The following is a 22,659-nucleotide window of genomic DNA, read 5'->3' as shown; positions in this document are numbered from 1 at the left end:
ACCACTCTTATGGTAGAAAGTGAAGAAAAACTAAAAAGCCTCTTGATGAAAGTGAAAGAGGAGAGTGAAAAAGTTGGCTTAAAGCTCAACATTCAGGAAACTAAGATCATGGCATATGGGCCCATCACTTCATGGCAAATAGATGGGGAAACAGTGGAAACAGCAGCTGACTTTATTTTTCTGGGCTCCCAAATCACTGCAGATGGTGATTGCAGCCATGAAATTAAAAGATGCTTGCTCCTTGGAAGGAAAGTAAGGCCAACCTAGACAGCATATTAAAAAGCAGAGACATTACTTTGCCAACAAAGGTTCATCTAGTCAAGGCTATGGTTTTTCCAGTGGTCATGTATGGATGTGAGAGTTGGACTGTGAAGAAAGCTGAGTGCTGAAGAATCGATGCTTTTGAACTGTGGTGTTGGAGAAGACTCTTGAGAGTCCCTTGGACTGCAAGGAGATCCAACCAGTCCACCCTAAAGGAGATCAGTCCTGGGTGTTCATTGGAAGGACTGATGTTGAAGCTGAAACTCCAATACTTTGGCCACCTGAGGTGAAGAACTGACTCATTGGAAAAGACCCTGATGCTGGGAAAGATTGAGGGCAGGAGGAGAAGGGGATGACAGAGGATGAGATGGTTGGATGGCATCACCGACTCAATGGACAAGAGTTTGGGTAAACTTTGGGAACTGGTGATGGACAAGGAGGCCTGGTGTGCTGCGGTTCATGGGTCGCAAAGAATCGGACATGACTGAACAACTAAACTGAACAGAACTGAGGTACCTATGACAGGCCAGGACCCCAGAGAATGCTGCCCAGATAGAAACAGTACCTGCCTAGAGGCTCTTCAGATGAAGGAGGAAGCTGCCAAGTAGAATGTTAACTCTGTGAAAAAGCTCTCAGACCCACAGCTGTGAGGGTTCTGAAGCTTGCTGAGGGGCCCCACAGGAAGCTGATTCATTCAGGGTGGAGTCACCAGGGCAAGGAAAGCCTCCTGGAGGAGGTGGCATTTAATATGGGCTCTACAGGCAGAAGAGGAAAGGGAGAAGGCAGAGGATCCACAACTCAGTAGTACTTCGGACTAGAGTCTGGAGCTTCTGTTTTCTCATCTCTGCTGGGAAGGGTAGCAATGATGCCCTTTTCCTTTGTGGTTGTAAAGATTAATTTAGTTGTATGTGGAAGAACCTGGCACATACGACATTTAACTCTGAATTGCAGGTAAAGCGAAAGCGTAAGTGGGTGTGTGGGCCGAGTTGTGAGAGGTAACTTTGGAAAGAAGTCTGCCTGTGTTGCCAGTGCTGATCTCCGGGAACTGGAGTTTCTCTGGTAAGGTTTACTTTTCTGTTTCTATCCTGTTCTATGTTGGTTGAAGTGTTTATAATGAACACCTTATTTACATAATGGTTAAAGAGTTCTTTGTGAAAAGAAAATAGCTACTTGTGTTCTGTTACTTAAAAATTCGAATCTAGAGGAAAGTAGCAAAAATGTTGAAAGAACTCCCACAGACCCTTCACCCAGATTCACTTGTTTACATTTTGCTGTACTTGCATTCTCTAACGCTACATATGAATGTATACATTTTTTGAGCCATTCCAGACTAGGTTGCAACATCATGCCTGTAATTATTTCAGCATGTATTTCCCAAGAACAAAGGCAGTCTCTTACATAATCAGGTACAATTTAAAAGGAACAACAGGTTTAACATGGAAACAATGCTATTATCTTTTTTTTTTTTACAATGTTACTATCTAACATACAAATTTTTCTGTCTCAATATTGCCCTTTATAATAATTCTCTGTACCCCGACCCCAGGATCCAATCCAGGACTACGTGTTGCATTTAATTATCGTGTCTTTTCAGTCACGTTTTATCTGCAACAGCTCCTCAGCTTTTGTCTTTCACGACACAGACATTTTTGGAAGAGTACAGACACATTATTCCGTAACGTGTTCCTCAGTTGGGTACGTCCGATGGCTCCTCACGATTAATTTTATGCGTTGCGGGGACTGGATGGTGATGCTGTGGCCTCAGCACAGCGGGAGGTGTGCGATGGATGTCAGCGTCAGTGTAGCGTTAATGTGAACGTTAATATGGCTAAGGGTGGTGTGGTAGAGTTTCTTTGCTACAGAGTTACTATTTCCCCCCCTCCTTTTAATTATCAAGGAATTTGTGGCTATTTTGGGGAAAGTCCTCGAATGTCCTTCCAATTTCATGGGACAAAAAAAAGCGAGGTTTTCCCTTTAGGAAATGGACACCTCTTAGCTTGCGGAACAGATTGAGCTTCGAGTCTCCGTCAGCACCAGCCTTTGTCAATAAAGTTACGTGAACCTGAACCTTTCCGGAAGGGCGGAGCCAGCCCGGCCTCAAGGCATTTAGGGAATTGTAGTCTTCCTGGGAGTTCGCGGTTCAACGCCGCCCAGCGGCCTCCGGGAAAAAGAGCCAGAAGCCGCAAAAGGGAGGGCACAGAGGGACCTAGCGGAGGCGCCCTGGGACGCCGCGCGGGTATTATGGAAATGGTAGTTCGCGGGCGCGACTCTGCGGCGTCCAGCCGCTCCCCGCGCAGGAGAAGCGGACTACCATACCCGACAGGCCGCGCGCGCGCAGGGGTAGGGGAAGCCGGACCAGGCCTCCGACAAATCAAATCGAAGGAAAGAAACTGCCGGCTTTCAAAATCCACCTCCCTCCGCCATCATCCGCCGCCGTGCGGGGAGCAGGTGGTGTCGGAGTTGCGAGCGGCGAGAAGCGCTTGGGCAAAGCTGACGGACGTCTACCGGTGGAGCTGAGCATCGGCAGCCCCGGATCGGAGGCGGCGACCCCGACCTGACCTGACCTGACCCGGACCCTAAATCCGTCCGCGCCCGCCGGACGCACGCGCGCACTCAGATCGCCCCACGCGGCGGCGCAGCCTGTGTACGGTAGGGTCGGGGATCCCTTTCCTTTCCTTGTCACCTGCCTGGGGATACAGGCGGGGGTGGCGCGGCCCTGGAACCGGGCGAGGAAGGTGTGGCGCTTTCTGCATGCCCCTCCGCTTTCATCCCCTGTGCCCTCGACCGCCGAGCGCCGAGCGGGTGGGAGTTTGGGAAGCCGGGAGGGGCGCTGTCCCTTTTCCCAAGCGGCGAGGCTGAGGCTTAAGAGAGGGCATCAGGCCCACCCGGCTCGCCCAGCCGGCAGCGGCGTCCCCTGTTCGCGTCGGTGTCAATCCGAGGGCGGTGAACGTCCGCCTGGGATCCCGGATGGGACTCCGGTGCGGCCCCGCCTGTCATTCGCGGCCCGAACTCGCACGTCGCTCTCCCGCCGCCGCCTCCCAAGAGGCCCACACCCGCCGAGGACCTGGGCTGGTGCAGCCTCATCCCCGGGGACCCTCGTGAGTCTCTGCCGACGTTGGGCAGGAGCGGTGGATGTGCACGGAGGCAAATGTGCCAGGCTCCTGCTCGGGAGGGAGAGGAGATGTTTGTGTTTACTTCGCTGCTGGCCCTTTGTAGACCTTGGACCAGTCAGTTCATCTCTCTGTGGTCCAGTTGCCTAGACTTTACAGTGAACGGTGTGTGTGTTGCCTAGTCTTTATAGTGGATAGGATGGGGTGTGTGTGTGTGTGCGTACTGGACTTTTCCAGCTGAGAAGTTCTGTGTTCCTATTTCGTCTGGACGCCTCACCACCGTTTTTCTAGCCTTAAATTGTCCCAAACTGAAATTACAAGGAGTGGGGTGGTGGCGGTGTCAGGCTGTTTTATGCTCAGTTTCATCCCCTCGTTCATTCTTGAGGCAGCTTTGAGATTCCCTGCCTCACGCAGCAGATAGAGTGATCCGGTCAGAATATAACGTCACATCACAGTTCCTCTTCTGCTAGAAACCCTCCAGTGGCTCCCTTTGTCATTCACAGTAAAAGCTTCGGTTCTTAAAATGGCCTTTGTGACTGGGGCCTCTTGTTAATTCTCTTTATCTCTTACCTCTTTTCTCCTTCTCTCTCTGTGTTCCAGCCCCACTGGCCTCCTTGCACTTCCTCTGACCGCACCCCCCCTTCCCCCACAAGAGCCTTTGCAAGAATGTTCTTCCCCCAGATATCTGCGTGGGTCAGTCCCCAGTATCCTTCAAGTCTTTGTTTCTTTCTTAATAATACCTTCTCTAAGACTCTTGCGAGTCCCCTTGTATTGGAAGGAGATCAAACCAGTCAATCCTAAAGGAAATCAGTCCTGAATATTCATTGGGAGGGCTGAAGCTGAAGCCCCAGTACTTTGGCCACCTAATGTGAAGAACTGACCCCTTGGAAAAGACCCCGATGCTGGGAAATATTGAAGGCAGGAGAAGGGGACGACAGAGGACAAGATGGTTGGATGGCATCACCAACTCAATGGACATGAGTTTGAGCAAGCTGCAGGAGATGGTAAAGAACAGGGAACCCTGGTGTGCTGCAGTCCATGGGGTTGCAAACAGTTGGCCATGACTAAGCAACTGAACAACAACCACCACTCTATTTTAGATTAAATCCATTCCCCCCTCCCAAGAAAAAAGGAAAACAGCAAAGCTTCTTACCCCTTTTCCTGTTTGTTTTTTTTCTTATCACTGTCTGAGACACTAAATAACCTTGTTCTTCCTGATCACCCATTCCTCTTTGGGGAAATGTAGTGATCCTTTCTGCCAATCTGCTGAACTATAAGCTAGAAGCTCCTTTTTTTCAGCAACTCTGTCCTCAGTCTATTGTGATGGTGGCTGTTGTGATGTAGAGACCTCTGGTCGCCTAGGAACCCCTGAGGTCTGGCCGCCATGGGCTGCCCAGTCTCCTGGCCAAGGTTGAAACGAGCTGTGCAGTGGGCTGTGCCCTGTGCCCCACCCCCAGAGTCATGCCAACGAGGGCAGTGGGGCATTCTTTGGGATGGATAACCTGGATCCCATAGCCATCTGTGTCCTGTTTGAGGAATGGGACCCTCAGACAGAAAGCACCCAACATGATCAGGCAGGTGTGTGCTCTGGGGAGACTCTTCATAGCCGTCAGACTGGGACTCGACTGCCATTCCCTGGGGACCCAGTGGTCAACTTACATGGCTCTGCTTGGTACCCCGCCTGGGGCAGTTGGGCAGAGGAGGGCTTGTGGTTAGACGGTAACTCTACAGAGGTTGAAACCTTTGCCTTTTTAGAACTCTTCCTTGCTCAGTGTTTTTATTTCTCCCAGTGGTTTAGTGCTTGGGATTTCCTTATCCTGGGAGGTGGGCTCAGGCAGCTGAAATGGTCCTACCTGGCCCTCCCCAACCTGGAGATGCCCAGAGATCCTCTCTTAATGCACTTTGACCTCCTCAGTCTGCAGATTTCCAGAGGAGCCCACCAACGCAGCCACCATGGCCTCTGAAGATATTGCCAAGCTAGCAGAGACGCTCGCCAAGACCCAGGTGGCCGGGGGACAGCTGAGTTTCAAGGGCAAGAGCCTCAAACTCAACACTGCGGACGATGGTGAGTACCCGTGTGGAATGGCCCTGGAGGGACAGGGAGCACTTGTCAGGCCCGGTTAGCTTCATGATCACACTTGTCCTAGCCCAGTGAGGCTTAAAGATGTTTTGTCCGTGAGCACATTGTGGGCATCCCTGCCGGTGGCTTCAGGCCGGCAGGTGGGAAGCGCCTCTTTGGGGGAATGGTTGGCAGCGCAGGACCACAGTGAGCTGCAGTCCCAGGATCCGGCCCTGATTTCTTACTTCAGATCCACCCCCGCGTTCACCGCACAATCCAGAGTTGGTCTGGGGACAGTCGTTGCCCTTCCGAGAGCGGGAAGGTTCCGAGCACTGCACCCCTGAGAGCAGTAAGGCTGCATGAGAAGGACAGTCCAGGGGTTTCCCTGGCGGTCTAGTGGTTAAGACTCTGCACTTCTACTGCAGGGACCATAGGTTCAATCCCTGGTCAGGGAACTAAGATCCCACATGCTGTGCAGTGCAGGCCAAAAAAAAAAAAGAGACTTGGGGCCCTCTTGGGAGTCTAGTCCACATAGTGAATGCCCCTGGGGAGGGATGGATGTGCTTGTCTGTGAACAGGCATCAGGCCTGGACAGAACTAGAAGCAGAATGCAGACCCTGTCTTTGCTTCTGTGGCCAGAGTATGGCTGGCACGCATCCACCCCGAATCCCAGGCATCTGGAAATGAAGGTGCCCGCATCGGGCCTCTTGAGGTTCCAGCCCAACCAGAGAAACTGGTCTGGACTTGCCCAGTTGTCCTAGTGTACAGGCAGACTGGCTCCCATCCTCCAGGCCAGAGACCGCTTGAGTCCTTGCACATTCCTAACGTCTCTGTAGGGCCTTAATCTTTAGAGTTCCTTCCTGTGCTTTGTCACTTTTGATCCTTGCATCATCCCTGGGAAAGGGAGGTAAACATGTTGCCATTTGATAAATAAGGAGTAAAGGACTCGGGAGTCTTCAGTAACTTACTCAAGGTGGTGTAGCCCTGAATAGCAGAGCCAGGATTCCATCGGAGGTCCAGCTGAGTCCCTGGTCTGGTGCGTCTCAGTGTACATTCAGCCCAGCTCAGTAAACGTGAATTTGCTATTAAATGCTGGTTGTTAACACTGAGTCACGTAGTCTTCAGTGCTGTACAAAGAGTGTCTCCGTTTATCCCCCCCGAAAAGGTCTGGAGGTAGGTTTCACCCCATTTTGCAAATTGGGAAGTTGAGGCCTAGGGAGGTGATAGGACTTTCCTAAGGCCCAGCTCTAAGCAGTGGAGCTGGGAAGAAAATTCAGGTTTGTCAGCTCCTAAAATAGATGCACGTAACCACTTCATTGGCTCAGGCTGGACGTGCCACCTCCTGCTTTGGCGGTCACCAGGGATGGGCAGCTTAGAGCCCGGGCCTCTGAGGAGCTCCTGACCTGGAGTAGGAATGAGGTCCTCAGACAGCCAACAGGAGAGAGATGAAACACAGTCTCAGAGACATGGAAGAGCTCTGGGAAGTAAGGTTGGGGAAGGGATCAGATGTTTTCCACTTAGGGAGAGGCTGGGAGCCTGGTGGGCTGCAGTCCTTGGGGTCACAGAGAGTCGGATGTGGCTGGCGACTTCACTTTCACTTTTCACTTTCATGCATTGGAGAAGGAAATGGCAACCCACTCCAGTGTTCTTGCCTGGAGAATCCCAGGGACAGTGGAGCCTGGTGGGCTGCCGTCTGTGGGGTCGCACAGAGTTGGACATGACTGAGGCGACTTAGTAGGAGGAGGAGGAGGAGGGCTCCAGAAGTTCCTGAGGATGAGCAGATATTTGAAGGAGAGTGGGCACCGCAGGCAGGAGAACCATGTGATTTGGCCCAGGAGCTGGGACACACAGGGTGGGCTTGAGAGAAAAGAAGTCAGAATCCCAGAAGGAGCCCTGGGCAGAGGCCCTTGAGTGCTGTATCAAGGGGCCTGGTGGCCTGATCGTGAGCCCAGAAAGGGCCTCTGTCTTGGCTGGGAGTGAGCAGGTGAGGTCCAAGGAAGGCCATGAGGCCATTGATTAGAACTAGGCCCCCAAAATTGGAAAACAAAACAAAGAACTAGGTCCTTTTCTCTGCTCACTGAGTCATGTAAGGACCAAAGTAAGGCCTTGCTACCTTAGGTAGCAGAGCCCCTGGGACTTGTTTCTTTGTGAGGCAGTCGAGGCTGAAAGGAGAACCCCCTTCCACACAGCCTGGTGACGGTTGGTGGTTAGTCAGGGCCAGCTGGGGCCCATCCCTGGCCTGTTTTTAAGTTCTGTGTAAAGTAACTCTGGATTGCCAGTCAAGCGAGAGGCGACCCGGCTGTGACCCCCACCCTCTCCCGTCCCTGCTCTTTCCATTTGGGTGCTCTTCCTTGCACGCTCACTCTGACTCCCTGGCTAAGCTCGTGGCAAGCACAGGACTTTCCGGTCTCTGTACCTGTGTCACATACACGGCTTCCCCTGGGGCCCTGGCATCTCGCCTCGCTTCTAAGGACGGTGTAAACATTCCCATGAGCAGCCATCTTCCCTCCTGGTGAGCCGGCCGTTCCCTGGATGTTAGGGGGACGCCCTGTTGGAGCAGGTCTTCCAAAGGCTGAGAGGCCACGCCATCCCTGCCCCTAAGTGCCAGCTGCAGAAGCGGCCTGGACACCTGGCACTGTGGAGTTGCAGCTCCAAAGGGGGAGAGGGGTTTGGGGGTTTCTCTGCCAGGGCCTCCCTGTGTGAAGTCTGTGGTTGTGCACAGAAGCAAGACTTTGGGGAGCAGCACATACGTTCATTTTGGGAAAACCTGTCTGAAGCTCAGCGTTGCCGTTTCCCCTGAACTTCTGGGCAGAGTGGCTTCATTCTCTGAAGCCTCAGCGTACCTTCCTAGGAAATGGGAGGCTCGTGCCTATCCAGTCTTTCTTGTCATAAAATGCATGCTGGTCACTACTCTAGCTGTGTGACCTTCGCAGGCACTTCCTTACCTCAGGTCACTTAACAAGACCAGGCTTGTCAGTAACAACCTTAGGAAATGTGGTAGCAGTGAGCAGAGGCGAAGTGAGATGAGGAAAGGCCCTTTCTTCGCAAACGGATGACCCAGCGAGGAAGCCGGTATTAATGAAGTCTCTGTGTGATAATCAAGTAACCGTTCAGGGACCTCCCTGGCGGTCCAGTGGATAAGACTCCACACAGTCCATCCCAGCTAAGACCCAGCATACTGCACAACAGGGCCGAAAGAAAAATGGACCTGGTTGGAGGTAGCAAGGTTTCTGAGGAGGTGCTACTGTTGGCGGGGGTGGGGAAGAGGAGGGAGACCCCCAGCTCTCCTGCAGCTCTGACAGCTTCTCAGGGAGCCCCTTAGAGGCTGCAGGTCACGAGCTTTCTCTTTTAAAACTGTTTGCTTGGCTGAACCGGGTCTTCGTTGTAGCTGTAGCCTGTGGGATCTAGTTCCCTGACCAGGGATTGAACCCAGGCCCCCTGCATTGGGAATTTCTTAACCACTGGACCACCAGGGAAGTCCTAGCATATCCCAGACTTTCTGACAACCCTTCTGTGGTTGTCGTAGCCTAGAAGGTCGTGTTCCGCTCTTCTCTCTCACATTCCTCTCCATCTCTTCCCCACCATGTTACCCCGATCCATCCTGTGCCAGCCAGACTAGATTTGTCTTTCATGTAACCTGCATGGTTTTTTTCAGATTGTAAAATTAATACATGCTCATTGTAGCATACAGAAGCATTGAAAGAAGGGGGAAAAATTATCTTCATTATAACACAGCCCATTATATATATAACAGCAGGATGTAACTGCTGTTAATTTTGATGCTTTTTTTTTTCAAGTTTTGTGTTTTTTTCCCAAAACACATAGTTGAGTTCCTCTTTTTTTTTTTCTAAGTAATTGGGATCATAATTACAGATACTTAAAAAGCTGCTTTCTAACCAGACACATTGAGAGTATATTGAACAGATGCTGGGAAAACACAGATTGAGCCAGAATCCCACCACCTGGAGATAACCGCTTTAACGTCTGGTTTCTAAAACTTGGGGGGGGGCGGTGTGTGTAAGAATTCATACAATGTTTTCACTTATCACTGTAAGATGATTATTTTCCAAGTCAGGTAAACAGCTCTGTTGCCATTCGTAGTGACGTCAGTGTGACTGCTTATATCACGCACCCCAGTGAGTTACCCTGCCCTCTGTTGATTGGCATTTAGAGTGTATGGGATTTTTCATCACAATAAAGCAGCACACTAATGCGCACGCCAGCCCGAGTCACCTCGCCCTGGATGCGTGTGTGCCTTCTCCCTGCCCTGCCGGTGTTCGCCCCTTCTTGGCAGGTTCCACCCACACCACCCACAAGGTGCCCCGAGCACCTTCTTCACCCACACCAGCCGGTTCCTCTTTTCCCTTGGTTCCCAAGCCTTGTTTTAACACTCATTACAGAGGAATTGTAACTCAGATGGTAAAGAATCTGCCTACAATGCAGGAGACCTGGGTTCGATCTCTGTGTCGGGAAGATCCTCTGGAGAAGGGAATGGCTACCCACTCCAGTATTCTTGCCTGGAGAACCCCACGGACAGAGGAGCCTGGTGGGTCACAGTCCACGGGGTCTCAAAGAGTCGGACACGACTGAGCGACTAACTACTAACGACTACAGAGGAATTGTCCGCATAGCCACGTCCCCTACTATACCGTGAGCCCTTGGTGAGCCTAGGCCTGGCACCCAGGAGGTGCACTGTAGCCCTCGTGAGGGACGAGGTGGTTGCTGGGCCTCAGCTCCTGCATCTGTGGCCCATGAAGTCTAAGAATGTGATTTTTTTGGTCCCCGGGCAGCCAAAGATGTGATTAAGGAGATTGAAGACTTTGACGGCTTAGAGGCCCTGCGCCTGGAGGGCAACACGGTGGGCGTGGAGGCAGCCAGGGTCATCGCCAAGGCCTTGGAGAAGAAGCCGGAGCTGAAGGTGAGGTCGGGGGCGAGCAGGCCCAGCCTGGTTGGGGACAGGCCTCCGCTCACATACCACCCCCCCGGCAGGTGCCTGTGTCCAGTCCCTCCTGGGCCCTGGGGGTGGTCACCTCGGACAGCCCCCTTGCTCCAGGCTTCCTGGAGCACAGCGCCAGCTGGGGCCCCTCTGCCTGTGTGATGTGTCTGCTCGAGCCCGGCGATCACAGACCCGGAGAAGGTGTCAGGAGGATAAGAGGTTTACCGGGTCACGTGAGAAAGGGAAAGAGGAAGGAGCAGAGCTGGAGAGAGCCTGCAGCTCATGTCACAGATCTGGGAGCCATTCTGACAGGTGCTCAGCCCAGCCTGGGCAAAGACTCCTGAGCAAAGGCTGCCCCTCGGAGGAGGCGCGTTTGGGGCAGAAATGGCCACACCTCAGCTCAGGTGCTGGTGGTTGGAAGGAAGGCTGCTCAGTGGGGGCCTTCTACCTGCCCTTCTCACAGCCTAATGGCTGGTCCTTTCTTGAAGGTTAGACGCAAACGGTGCCCTTCCTCAGCCAACCCAGAGATTCTTCCGTTTTGGTGTTTCTCAGAGCGAGTTCCTCTGAATGCTGGTCCTTCATGCTCTGTGAGAGACGTGCCGTCATAAAGCTGTGTCTCCATCTTGTGAGTCAAGGGAACTGAGGCCTCAGGGCGGCTGAGTCAGCCTCCTCAGATCCTGCTGCTGGTCAGAGCCTGAGCTGTGCTCACATTTCCAAGTCCAGCACGCGTTCGTGGCCCTCAGGGCTTTCTCAAAAGGAAGGCAGACGAGGCCAGGGCCGTGAGAGGAAGCGGAGGGCCCCGAGCTGGTCAATGGCGTGGCCTCTGATGTTTGTGTCCTCAAGAGGATCACGGTCAGGTTAACAGACAGCCAAGGCAGGGCTGCTTCTGCTCTCCTGCCCAGGGCCTGTCCTTTGCCTGCGCATGAACTGGAACATTTTTCTGTGAAGGAACTCTGCTCTCCCGGGTGATCCCTGAAGGACAGGAACAGAGGAGACATGCCTGCAGCTGAGCGTAGGGATCCAAGGGCCTGGGTTGGAGCCCCAGTGCCGCCACCTCATTGGCTGCACTGCCTGGCCTTACATGGCGTCTGGGCTCCTTGATGCAGAGGAGTGTTTCCTCCCTGGGTGGTTGCCATGGTGACCACAGGCAGGCTGGAGTGAGAGCGCTTGAGCTGTGGGAGTAGGGCCTGTTTCGCATCCCCCTGTGCAGGCCCAGGGCCTTGAGTCGCCTCACCGCAGAGTCTCAAGCTTGCCTCTCTGCAGGAAGGAGCTGGGGGTGTTGGAGCAGCAGCCGGGGCAGAGGTGCCTGTGACACCGGTGCCCTTCTGGGCACAGCGCTGAGGTGAGATAAGATGGTAGTTCCACTCCTGTAGCACCTCACACGTTAGGTCTTGCCAGGTGAGCAAAGTGTGACCCAGGCTTGGAGCCCAGACAGCACCCCAGCCTCTCAACTGCTATACTGCCCACATGGATATGAGCGAGGCCTAAAGCCTGTTTCAGAGATAAGATGCTGGGGGTCAGAGTCAGGGAGTGGCAGGCCTGGGTCAGCTGAGCCAGGAATAGAAGGCAGCCGCGTGCTCTGGAGCCCCACACTGACCTCAGCCCATCAGAGCTAGGTTGGGGAAGCTTCTGGATGAGAACACTGTCCATAGGGAGGCGCTTAGGTTGGAGCTGCCGGTTCTGACCCCACACACCTACATACAGGTGTATCTCCCCAAGCCAACTTGTGTAGGATGTCCGCAGGGGTGTTAGTGATTTGCTTTATTGGAGGATGTGAGAGTTTTGCCAACACCAGCTTCTCTAGTACTTAATGTTGGGTCTAGTTCATACGTGTTGAGGCCTGGGTTTCAGGGAACAGTTGCTTCTCCTGTGTCCATTTTTCCGAGGGTTGGCCAGGAAAGGCCAGAGCTGTCAGAGGTGATATTTTAAGTGGACACAGACCTAGCGTTAGAGGTAGGGCTGTGTGCTGGGAGCCTCAACTCTGCTCCCCAGCATGGATGTGACCCAGCTACGTGGCCACTGCTTTTGTGATATTTAACTGGCATGGCCTTTAAATCAGCTCACTTGGAAGTAATTTAAAAGCAAACGCGATCTCTTTTCTAGCTGGAAAAATCACATCCCTTACTATAAAGGAAATCAGAGTGTTATTAAATTCTAGTTCGAGGTCACTGTCATCTAAAGGGTCTGAACCTGAAGCCTTCTCTCCCTTTGTTAAAAAGGCAGATGAGCTGGAAGTGGGGGCGTGGGTGAGACTCACCAACCCCAAACCAAACCTGTCTTCTGGAGGTGGTAAGGAGGGTTGAAAGAGAGTAACTTCTTCACTGCTGGGTTCTATGTTGTCTCGTTTCCTTTCCTCCACTCTCCAAGATCATGTCCCGTGTTGCTATGGCCCACACCATGGGGGAAAATTGGACTGGGAAGGAGCACTGGGCCAGGAGTCTGGTGTCCTGGTCCTGGTCCTTCCGCTGCCTTGCCGGGGGGCCTGGGGCCAGTCCCCTCCTTCCCTCTCAGCCTGATTATTTTTTTCTCTGAGAACCAGAGGGTTGGACAGATGGAGGGTTTTCCTGACACTGCTGCTGATACTCACGGTCCTTTCCTCTGGGGCCTCCAGGTCCTGTCAGCGTCCATCACAGCTGGTCCCAGGTCCATGGGGGTGAGGGGCTGTCTGAAGGCCATCTCGAAGGGATTCGGCTAACTCTCTTCTTCCTTCCAAAGCGATGCCACTGGAGCGACATGTTCACGGGGAGGCTGCGGTCGGAGATCCCTCCCGCCCTGGTGAGTAAAGGCGACCTCTGCTTGCGCCCCGGGCCGCAGGGACCCCTTTAGCACCTCCCAGGACTTTCCCTCACAGCCTCCTCTTTGTGGAGGCTGAGAGTGCCCTGGGGGCGGCCGAGATTCTGCCATGGCAGCCAGGCAAGCGCGGTCGCTGTCTGTGTCCTGACAAGCAGGTGGCAGCACACGCGGTGATGGGGAGCCAGGAGTGAGGACTCAAGGTCCCTGGGAGACTGGGCGGCCCAGTGACAGGAAGCGCAGCAGAGACCTGAGCTCAGAGATTTCGCCCACAGGCAGCGTGGGTCTCCTCCCCAGATGATTATCCCCTCATCCCAGCCCCTCCTTCTCTGTGTCCTGAGGTCCCTCTCGACTTGACTCTGCACACAGGCTGCCCAGTCTTCCTCCGGCCCCTCCCTTTCTCCAATACCACTCTTTCTGCTTTGGTTCTCATCATGGGTGGCTTCTCTCTGCCTGTTTTCCCTTTCCCCATTCCTGGGCTCAGCTTGGCTTGGGTGGAGCTCCCAGCCTGTGTGCCTGTGTGGGAGGCACGGAGGGTCACAGGACCCAGTGTGGCTTGCCTGGGGCTCAAGGGGAGGGGGCGGGGCTGGCAGCCTCCCAGCGAGGCTGGGCAAGCTTCCGGTCCGTCTGGTCTGTGTTGTGCTGGTGCTATCTTCCCAGGCCTCCGATCAGCCAGCACCGGCCCTCCTGAGATGCCGGCACTAGCCTCATCTCTAAAGCACCTCTGTCCAATAGACAGTTAAGGGTCATCCAGGATGGGACAGCTGTCCCCATGGGGACACTGGAGAGCGGGCTCCCTGGGTGGAAGGTTGATGGAGCCCTGGCAGAGTTGCTCAAGCTGGATACAAGTCTCCAAGGGTGGACAGGAACCAGGGGCGGCTAGGATTCAGAGCACAGGTTAAGTGAATTGACGTGAGTGTATACAAAAGGCTTTTGAGTTAGAAAAGTTGAAGGAGACTGACTGACGAGATCCTGGCTGGGCGCCTCTGCGCTGTTGTCTTACCTACATTTTAGTCTCTAATCTTCTGCAGAAGTTCTGCAGAAGGCGTGATCTCCATACTAAACTTACGGTGAGAGCACGTCTCAGAAACAGGAATACAAATTTGGGGTCCAGGAATGGCGTGAAGTGCAGGGATGGTGGAGTGGTGTAGAGGGAGAGCTTGAGCCTCTGACCGCTTAAGGGCTGAGATTTGTTGCAGCCCTATCACTGGGGCTGGGCTTTCTTCAGCAGGCGGGGGAGCCAGAGAATGGCCCTTCGTTGTCGATCTGGGGTTGGAGGCCGTGGAAACTGCCTCAGTTGCCCTGTCCATCACCGGATCAAGGGCAGTGTCTTCCCTACGCCTCCCACCTTGAAACCCTGCCGCCTCCATGCCCAGCCCTGGCAGAGCCGCCTTGCCCCACCCACTTGTCCTGGGGAACTTCGGTGTCCCAGCCTGGCAGGTTCCCGGGAGAGCTCAGCACCTTCTGGCCACATCTGGTCCTGGGCTGAGGTGGGAAATGGGGCACCCACATTGGGTGCTCAGTCACCGCTGGAAACCCTGGGGCATCGGTGGTCCTTCCTCCCCTCCCTGGCCAGTGAACCCATCTCTGCAGGTCCCCCCTCTCTGTGAGAACCCTGACGAGACTCAGTTTCCCCTCCACCACCTCTCATCACACTGGCCCCCGCAGCCTCTTCTGTTGCCTGGATCCCTGTCTCACACCTCCAGCCTCCCTCTGCCTGTCTGTCTGCCCTCCCCAAGTCTGGGGCTGTGTCTTCTGTACCCCTCACGCGCCTCCAAGCCCACTGCGCTCAGGCCCAAGTTCACAGTTCTTGGCCTGGCGCCTGCCTGAGTTGACCCCCGCCTCTCCTGGAGGCTTGTCCCTAGACACACAGCTTGCCGCTTCGTGCTGTGTCCCTCTGCTAGTGGGTTTACTTCTGGCTGGAACCTCCTCGTATTCCATGATTGGCTGCTGCTCATCCAGACTGAGCTCAGATGTGGCCTCCTGCAGGATGCTTTCCCGGATGACCGTACTAAGCCCCAGGCTACAGCTGAATTAAGAGTCCTCTGCAGGGTTTTCAGTCCAATGTAACATGGTCAGCTCTGTACTGAGACCGTCTGTGTCTCTGCCGGGTCCCCACCTGCCAGATGCCCCCCGAGGGCAGGAAGGGCCTGGCACAGAAGTAGCACCTGGTCCCTGTCTGTGAAACTGACGCGAGCTCCTCTGTGCCCAGATCTCTCTCGGGGAGGGACTCATCACGGCCGGGGCCCAGCTGGTAGAGCTGGACCTGAGTGACAACGCCTTCGGGCCTGATGGCGTGCGAGGCTTCGAGGCCCTGCTCAAGAGCTCCGCCTGCTTCACACTGCACGAACTCAAGCTCAACAACTGTGGCATGGGCATCGGTGGTGGCAAGGTGGGTGTGGCCACTCCCTCCCCCACATCCCTGTGTCTTCCGCCTTCCTCCCTGCCCGGTCCCCTGGTACATCTGCATCCGCCTGGAGTATGTGCCCTTGGCCACCCACCGTCTGGGATGGTTCGCCTCTTGTTTTTCTCTTCAAAGGACAAAGGCCTCAAAGGCAGCAGCCTATGGCCAGTGGGGACAGGAGATGGATCTGGGAGGGTGGAGTTGCCAAGCAACCATCCTCAGTTCTGTGTTGCCTTAGCAACCCACAGGCAGCATTGCAGACGTGCTCCAACCTGCTGGCTCTGCAGAGCACAGGGTTTGGGCATCACCAGACCCGCTGTGCCCTCGGAACAGCTGCCAGAGCCATGTGAGGGCTGGCATGTGCAGTGGCGGAGGGAGCCCACAGCAAGGGGCCACTCGGGGAGGCCTGGGCGCAGCTCACCTTTGTCCCTGGTCAGACCCTTGCCCAGGGTGCCTCCTCTGTCCTGCCAGCAAACAGGCTGGTCAGGGCAGAAGGGCCAGGGAGGCCAGCCTTGATTATTCTCTTCTTGGCCCGTTCTGGCTGTTTCTGGCCTAGCTTCTAGAAAGGCCAAGCGCCAGTCTGCATTCCCATTCTCCTTCCCTCACCGTCTGACCAAAACGAGCAGGGGGCCAGGACATAGGAACTGACAGCAAACAGGGACGTCTTCTCTTTGAAGACGTGTCACCTTAATTCTCCCCCCTTACTGAGAGGTGGGTGACACTGTCCCTGCCTTTTCAGATAACGGCACTTGAGCTTAGAGCTCTTGGGTTGAGCGCCTCAGATGATGTAGCTAGCGTGGGCCGGATGTGGGATTTGAACCAGCATCCCCGTGGCCGCTCAGAGCAGCAGGAGGCACCTGTGTGTGCTCGAGGCGGCCCAGGCTGAGGAGCCACAGTGGCCTGCCCTGCACATGGCCTGTCACCTCCTGCCTCATGGGAGGGCGGGCAGCTCACGCTGGGCCGTCTCAGCCTGCAGGCCTCTGGTCTAGGGGCAGTAAGCTGTGTGTTAAGACAACAGTGTTTGCCTCAGCGCAGGACACCAGTCCAGCCCCACCCGGAGTAGAGCTGCCTCTGCAGATCCCTCAGGCTGGCCTGCAGCAGAAGTCGGTGGGCTCTGCCCTGAACACACGCCCGACCCCCGCTGGCGGTGTCCCGGGTCCTGTATGTGCCCCGGAGTAGAGCTGTGTGCAGCCACACTGAGCCGGCTCCCTCGTTGCAGAGCAAGGCTAATGCCTTCTGTCTCCCGGGCTGGTTTTGAGGTTGAATGAGGTGTGAAAGCACCTTGGCTGGGAGCGCTCAAGGCCTGGCAGGTGTGTGTAAGTGTCTGCTGCCGCCCTGCCCGGGACCCGTTTACATCCTCTATACTGCCGTCTCTCCACTTCAACCCACCAGCCGACTGGTGTTTGTGACCTCTTGCTCTGTTGGTGTCACTAGATAGAGGCCACCTCCTGGCACCACCCCAGGGTCAGGGCAAACCACGTTTTAGGTTTTTACCCCCAGCAGGTGAGCCCCCGCTGTATGGCTGGTCAGAGCCTGGGCGGGTGTCAGATGGGTCATGGTGGGGGGAGCCCTGCCCTCCTTGGCCAGCTCCCCTGAGGCCTTGCAGAGCGTGGAGGAGATGCCAGAAGGTTCAGGTTCTGTCCAGGGTGTGCCGCTTGCATGGTGTCTGCAGGAAAGTTTCTGTCGCTTTCTGAGCCCAAGTTTCTTCAGCCAGAGTGTGGGAGTCGCGATGGTGCCCACCTGACAGAGGGTCCTGACGCTAAAGTGGGCTGACCATGAAGCCCCTTGCCCACGTCACTCGGTGTTGTTATCTCCCTCTCCCTGTCCCTACCATGAGGCTAAGCCCCACAGGCTGACGGGATAGGTGGACACAGAGGTGGATGTCACAGCCCATGTTCCTGCAAAGTGCTGGGCCCAGCTGAGGTGCTTGCTGCTGAGCAGTTCCTCGTCCCGTATCCACCCGGGCCGTGGCTGGTACAGCACTTTGAAGACCAGGGCCTCCTGCCTCCCCCAGATCCTGGCAGCAGCTCTGACCGAGTGTCATCGGAAGTCCAGTGCCCAAGGCAAGCCACTGGCACTGAAGGTCTTCGTGGCGGGCAGAAACCGTCTGGAGAATGACGGAGCCACCGCCTTGGCAGAAGCTTTCGGGGTGAGTGGTTTCTGCCCTCCCTGCCCTGGGGCAGGCTGAGCATGGCCGGCAGACGCAAGAACTTGGCCAAGAGACCTCGGGTGGCTCGCCTCCCCCTCCGAGGCTGCTAGCTCATCTTCTCGGGACAGGATCCCCATCACTCGAGTCGGAAAGGTGGCATGATCCGCCTTCTGGGGTGAATCGTCAGTGCTATTTGTGACCTGCCATGCTGGGAAACGAGCGGCAGTGCCAGAGCAGCGTGAGTGCTGACCCCGGCCTGTGGGGTCACAGTCCCTGGCTCCAGTGAGAAGGGCGCTGGGATGGAGCCCATGAAACTTGCCCATGAGCCAGGGAGGAGGGCGGGAGCAGCAGCTGGAGGGGGTGCTCTCAGGTGTCCTTCAGGGCAGGGCGTCTAAGTCAGGTCCGTGGACTTCCCAAGTGGCTCAGTGGTAAAGAGTCTGCCTACTAATGCAGGAGACACAGGAGACTGGGTTCGATCCCTGAGTCAGGAAGATCCCCTCAAGTAGGAAATGGCAACCCGTGCCAATATTCTTGCCTGGAAAATCCCACAGACGGAGGAGCTTGGTGGGCTACGATCCATGGCTTTGCATAGAGTTGGACATGACTGAGCATGCACGCTGTGGGATCCCACTGGTCTGTGAATAGAGTTCAGGAAGGCTTTGAATGTGGTCAGGGGGATAGTGCATGATTGTTTCACTACCAGAGCTAATAAAATGCAGCATTTACCTTCCATGGTGAATGTGGACAGTAAACTTCAGCTTTAGAAATTCTTGTGGCATTGTTACCAGGAGAAATCACAGGTATTTTCATGTCAAATGATAGCCATTGTGGATAGACAGAAGTATTTGTTTCTCATACATTAAAGTTAATGGTTCTCCAAGGTCTTATTATCCGTTGGCTTAAGAGGTATATGTATGAGTACAGCAAACATTTAGGCAGTTTTCTAAACATTTTGATACTTGTCTTCCAGTTGAATTGATTTGTTATTCTGTATAATTTAGCTTAAAATTTAAAAACATCCAGAGGGGGAGCCCTAGGGCTTTACCAGGTTGCCTGATGGCACAGAAAATATTAAGAGCCCTGACTTGGAATGTGCCTCAGTTGGGCTGCCTGTGTTCATTTGTGAATCCCCATGCTGTGCTGGGCGCCCAGAGATGACAAGGTGCCTGGGTACAGAATTAGGCCAGGCCTGTCCTCAGTCCCTCCAGGGTGGTGATGGAGACTGGGACGTGGGCCTCTCCTTGAGATCTTGGGGGCTGTTAGGATGCAGACAGGAAGGTGGCTTTGACACTTTAGAAGGATGAACACCATGAGAGGGGAAGGATGAGGCGCCCTGGGGGCAGAGAGGAAGAGTGTTGGGTTGTGGTGGGGGGGTTGGGGTAGGGCAATCCAGGAAGTCTTCCTGTGGGAGGAGGCATCCAAAATGAGAGCTATTAAACACATTAGGAGTCAGCCTGTCAAGAAAATGCCAGAAAAAGGAGGAGACAGAGTGTTCCAGGCAGAGAAAAGGAGGTGAGGGAAGGCTGGAGTGAGGGGGTTCGCTAGGTTCAGGAAGCCTTCTCACCCCAAGAAAAGGATGCAGAAGATGGGCTGCCACTCATACTGTGTAAATAAGGCAGCAGCACCCTCATAAAGAAAGGCCACGCGGTGCTGCATTATACAGAGCAGGGCCTGGGCTGACTGCAGGCCAAAGCCCAGGGTCCCTGCAGTGCAGAGGTGCCAGACAGAGACACCAGTGCTCAGAGCTGTGTGGCCCTGGGCAAGTTACTTAGCCCCTCTGATCTCAGTCATCTGTCTGGTGATGGTCCTGATCCCAGGTAGGTCTCCCTCGTGAGACGAGAGGATCAGGTGTGGTTGTGCCCTGAAGCATGCTTTGCCCTCTGTTCATGGACAAGCCCCTCCCACACCTGGTTGGTGGTACTGCCCTCCTGCCCGCAGGGTGTCCCCTGGCCCCGCCCCCGACCTCGGGGCCCACTGCTCTCACTCCTGCCCCCCACAGATCATCGGGACCCTGGAGGAGGTCCACATGCCCCAGAATGGGATCAACCACCCCGGCGTCACTGCCCTGGCCCAAGCCTTCGCCATCAACCCCCTGCTGCGGGTCATCAACCTGAACGACAACACGTTCACCGAGAAGGGCGCCGTGGCCATGGCCAAGGTGAGAGGGGCACAGCAGGGCCCGAGTGGGCCACGGAAACCAGGACTGGTGGTTGTCTTTGCTGTGGACCCGTCGGCAGGTGGCTGCTCTCCCCCCGGCCCACCCACCTGGTGTGTATCCCGTGGCTTCAGCCACGTGCACGTGTCCCGAACGGGGCATCTGTCACCAGGGGGCCTGGGCCCTGGGGGCAGCTCTGCGTGTCCGCGCTGCCCCATCCTGAGCGACCTCCATGCAGCCGCAGCTGTCGGTGCTGGTTTTGTTCTCAGAGGCCACGTAGAGGCTGCTCCAGCCTGTTGGCCTCATCGATTCTTTCCTCAGCTGTTTATTGAGCCCCCGTCTAGTGCCCAGCGCTGTACCGAGTGCAGGCCACACAGAGCTGAGTCTGGGACTCTGCCTTCAAGGAGCCCCGAGGGCGAGGAGGGGAGGAAGGAGCCAGTCCACTGCGAGCACAGTGGCTGCTGGGCGTCGGGGCTGCTGGGTGGGAGACGCTGCTGCTCCCATCAACCTCAGAGGCCTGCACGACCCCACAGGAGTCTGGCAGGCCTTCTGTGGGGTCTTAGAGACTTGAGCAAGCGTTGGGGAGCACACAGGGAGTTCCAGCCAGACGCAGGGCAGGCTTCCTGAAAGAGGCCACCTTGTGGCCAAGTTCTCCAGGACAAGTGAACTTTGTGTGGACAGGGAGGGCAGGAGGGGTGTTCGGGAAAAGGGGTCAGCAGCCCGTGGGCAGGCCAGAGACGGGAGTGACCCTTACTCCATTGGTCCTGGTGTGACCAGGCCGGGGGTCAAGGTGTGTCTGAGGGCTGGGGGATGGAGGGGGCCTTGCTGACTCCTTGAGACCTCCCATGAGTAATAGGGAGCCCTGGAAGGGGCTTAGCCAGAGGCTGGGAGGCCTCCCGGGGGCAACAGGAAGAGCTGATGAGGCAACTGGACCGGGCACAGGGCGGTGTAACGCTGGCTCAAGGAGGGCCTCACCCTGGTCCCCCACCTCCTCCTGCAGACGCTGAAGACCTTGCGGCAGGTGGAGGTGATCAACTTCGGGGACTGCCTGGTGCGCTCCAAGGGCGCCATCGCCATCGCAGACGCCATCCACGGGGGCCTGCCGAAGCTGAAGGTGCTGGCCAACCCCCTACCTCCTCCCTCCGGGGTCCAGGCTCCCCCGCTCTCAGGGTGACAGCGTGCGGGGAGCAGGGTTCAGGCCTGTCAAGGCAGGTGGGCCTGGGTTCACAGCCCGGCCTTTCCACCTCCTTCTCCCCGAGTGACTCTGCAAGTCTCTTCACCCCTCCGAGCTAGGGTTTCTGACTTTTCAAAGAGAAGAGTGACTCGGGTCGTTGCAGTTTAGTGGGAGTTGTCGGGTGAATAGTATTCCTTTTGTCGTGGCGGTGTGTCTACGCCGGACAGAGTCTGCCTCAAACCCTCTCCTGGGGAAGCGGAGGCTCCTGACCCCTTTGTCTCCTGGTCACCCCGTGTCTCCTGGTCCCCCTGTCTTCTGGCTCCTGTGTCTGCCTGCCTCCACCCCTTCCCGTTATCTTTTAGGAGCTGAATTTGTCATTTGGTGAGATCAAGAGAGAGGCTGCTCTGTCCGTCGCTGAGGCCGTGGCAGACAAGACGGAACTGGAGAAACTGGACCTCAATGGTAGGAGGCGGGTGGCCTCGGCCTCGGCCTGCCCAGTGGGCCCCACCCCGTGCTGACCTCCGGCCCCTCCCCGCGAGCAGGCAACATGCTGGGAGAAGAAGGCTGTGAGCAGCTGCAGGAAGTGCTGGAAGGCTTCAACATGGCCGCGGTGCTGGCGTCCCTCAGGTGGGGGGTCTGGGGCCCCGGATTCTTCGTTCCTCCCTTTATTCATTCAGAAAACATGGGTGGAGTCCCTGTGGTGTGCCGGGCACCGTGCTGGGCATTAGGGAATTGACAGCGAGACAGTCAAGGTTTCTGACTCCTGAGACCTTGTTGCCGTGGGCAAGGGATCAAGGAATAAGACAATGATAATCAAGTGATGGCGTGTAAATATCACAGGGACATAGAGGGGGCTGAGAGCAGTCACCCTATAGAGCAGGAGGGTCGGGGAAGCCTCCCAAGGGACGCGCTTCGATCTGAGGTGACGCTATGCGGGGCAGCAGTGATGTGGGGTGCAGTGGCCATGGGATGGGCCCGGGCTGTTCCTGAGACCAGTCTTGGAGGTCGACTGGAGAAGGCAGAAGTTGATGCAGGAGCGAGGGTCTTCCAGGTTTGAGGGGCAGGGGGCTGCCTCCTCCGTCTGGATGGGAGCTGGCTCGTCCATCAGCACCCGTCTCTGCCTGCCTCTCTGACCTCTAGATGGGCGTCATTTCTGTGTCAGGCCCTCCATCGTGTCCCATCAGGGCCAGGCCCTGTGCTGCTGCAGGACCTAGGCCAGGAAGGGCTCGAGGGGCCCCCCAGTCCGGGGGAAGTGGAACAGGCTTCATCAGAGGCAGGGCGGCCCCCCACTCCCCCTTGACCGTAGTTTCCCGTGGTCAGCAAGACGTGGGTGGCACCGTCCTGGGCGTCTCAGCCTGGGCAGTGTTCCCGCCCGGCCCTGGGCCCCAGCTATGACAGAATTCTTCCTTTCCTCCTTCTCCCCCGTGGGACTGCGGGTTCTTTGGGACAGGGACAAGGTGCAGTGCAGGCGTCCCTGTGGGACGGGCCTCCAGGCGACTCCCAGGTCCCCAGTCCGGGACAGCTGCTCCTCGGCCCTCCCTGCCCGGCTCCTGCCTGGCTGGGGGTCTGTGGGTTCTCGGGGCCAATGTGGGCCACCGGACAGGGAGGGGTCTGCTTCAGC

At 55.9% G+C, this 22,659-nt stretch overlaps 2 protein-coding genes across 6 annotated transcripts in view; one reads left to right on the top strand and one right to left on the bottom strand.

Annotated features, from left to right (window-relative positions):
• ZC3H7B (zinc finger CCCH-type containing 7B) overlaps nucleotides 1-4,613 on the bottom strand; it is a 69,528-nt gene extending 64,915 nt beyond the window's left edge. Inside the window, exon 1 of the mRNA XM_061418633.1 lies at nucleotides 4,525-4,613. The gene's annotated coding sequence lies outside the window, so the exon portion shown is untranslated. The remainder of the gene's footprint in view (nucleotides 1-4,524) is intronic.
• Nucleotides 1,048-22,659, top strand: part of RANGAP1 (Ran GTPase activating protein 1) — a 28,732-nt gene continuing 7,120 nt past the window's right edge. For 3 of the 5 annotated variants that reach the window (XM_061418646.1, XM_061418649.1, XM_061418650.1), the window contains exons 1-10: nucleotides 4,665-4,949; nucleotides 5,287-5,436; nucleotides 10,221-10,348; nucleotides 13,082-13,141; nucleotides 15,369-15,548; nucleotides 17,575-17,709; nucleotides 19,709-19,867; nucleotides 20,865-20,978; nucleotides 21,401-21,500; nucleotides 21,581-21,665. In XM_061418646.1, the coding sequence (XP_061274630.1) occupies nucleotides 4,865-4,949; nucleotides 5,287-5,436; nucleotides 10,221-10,348; nucleotides 13,082-13,141; nucleotides 15,369-15,548; nucleotides 17,575-17,709; nucleotides 19,709-19,867; nucleotides 20,865-20,978; nucleotides 21,401-21,500; nucleotides 21,581-21,665 (1,196 nt within the window). In that variant the 5' untranslated portion in view covers nucleotides 4,665-4,864. Of the gene's footprint in view, nucleotides 2,911-3,436; nucleotides 4,376-4,664; nucleotides 4,950-5,286; nucleotides 5,437-10,220; nucleotides 10,349-13,081; nucleotides 13,142-15,368; nucleotides 15,549-17,574; nucleotides 17,710-19,708; nucleotides 19,868-20,864; nucleotides 20,979-21,400; nucleotides 21,501-21,580; nucleotides 21,666-22,659 lie in introns of those variants that run through there. The other 2 variants (XM_061418648.1, XM_061418647.1) reach the window with 2 other exon arrangements.

This window comes from Bos javanicus, chromosome 5 (genome assembly GCF_032452875.1).
Source record: "Bos javanicus breed banteng chromosome 5, ARS-OSU_banteng_1.0, whole genome shotgun sequence".
Classification (NCBI taxonomy): Eukaryota; Metazoa; Chordata; class Mammalia; order Artiodactyla; family Bovidae; genus Bos; species Bos javanicus.
Note: the sequence above shows the minus strand (reverse complement) of the source record. Positions and strands in the feature narration are given on the sequence as shown.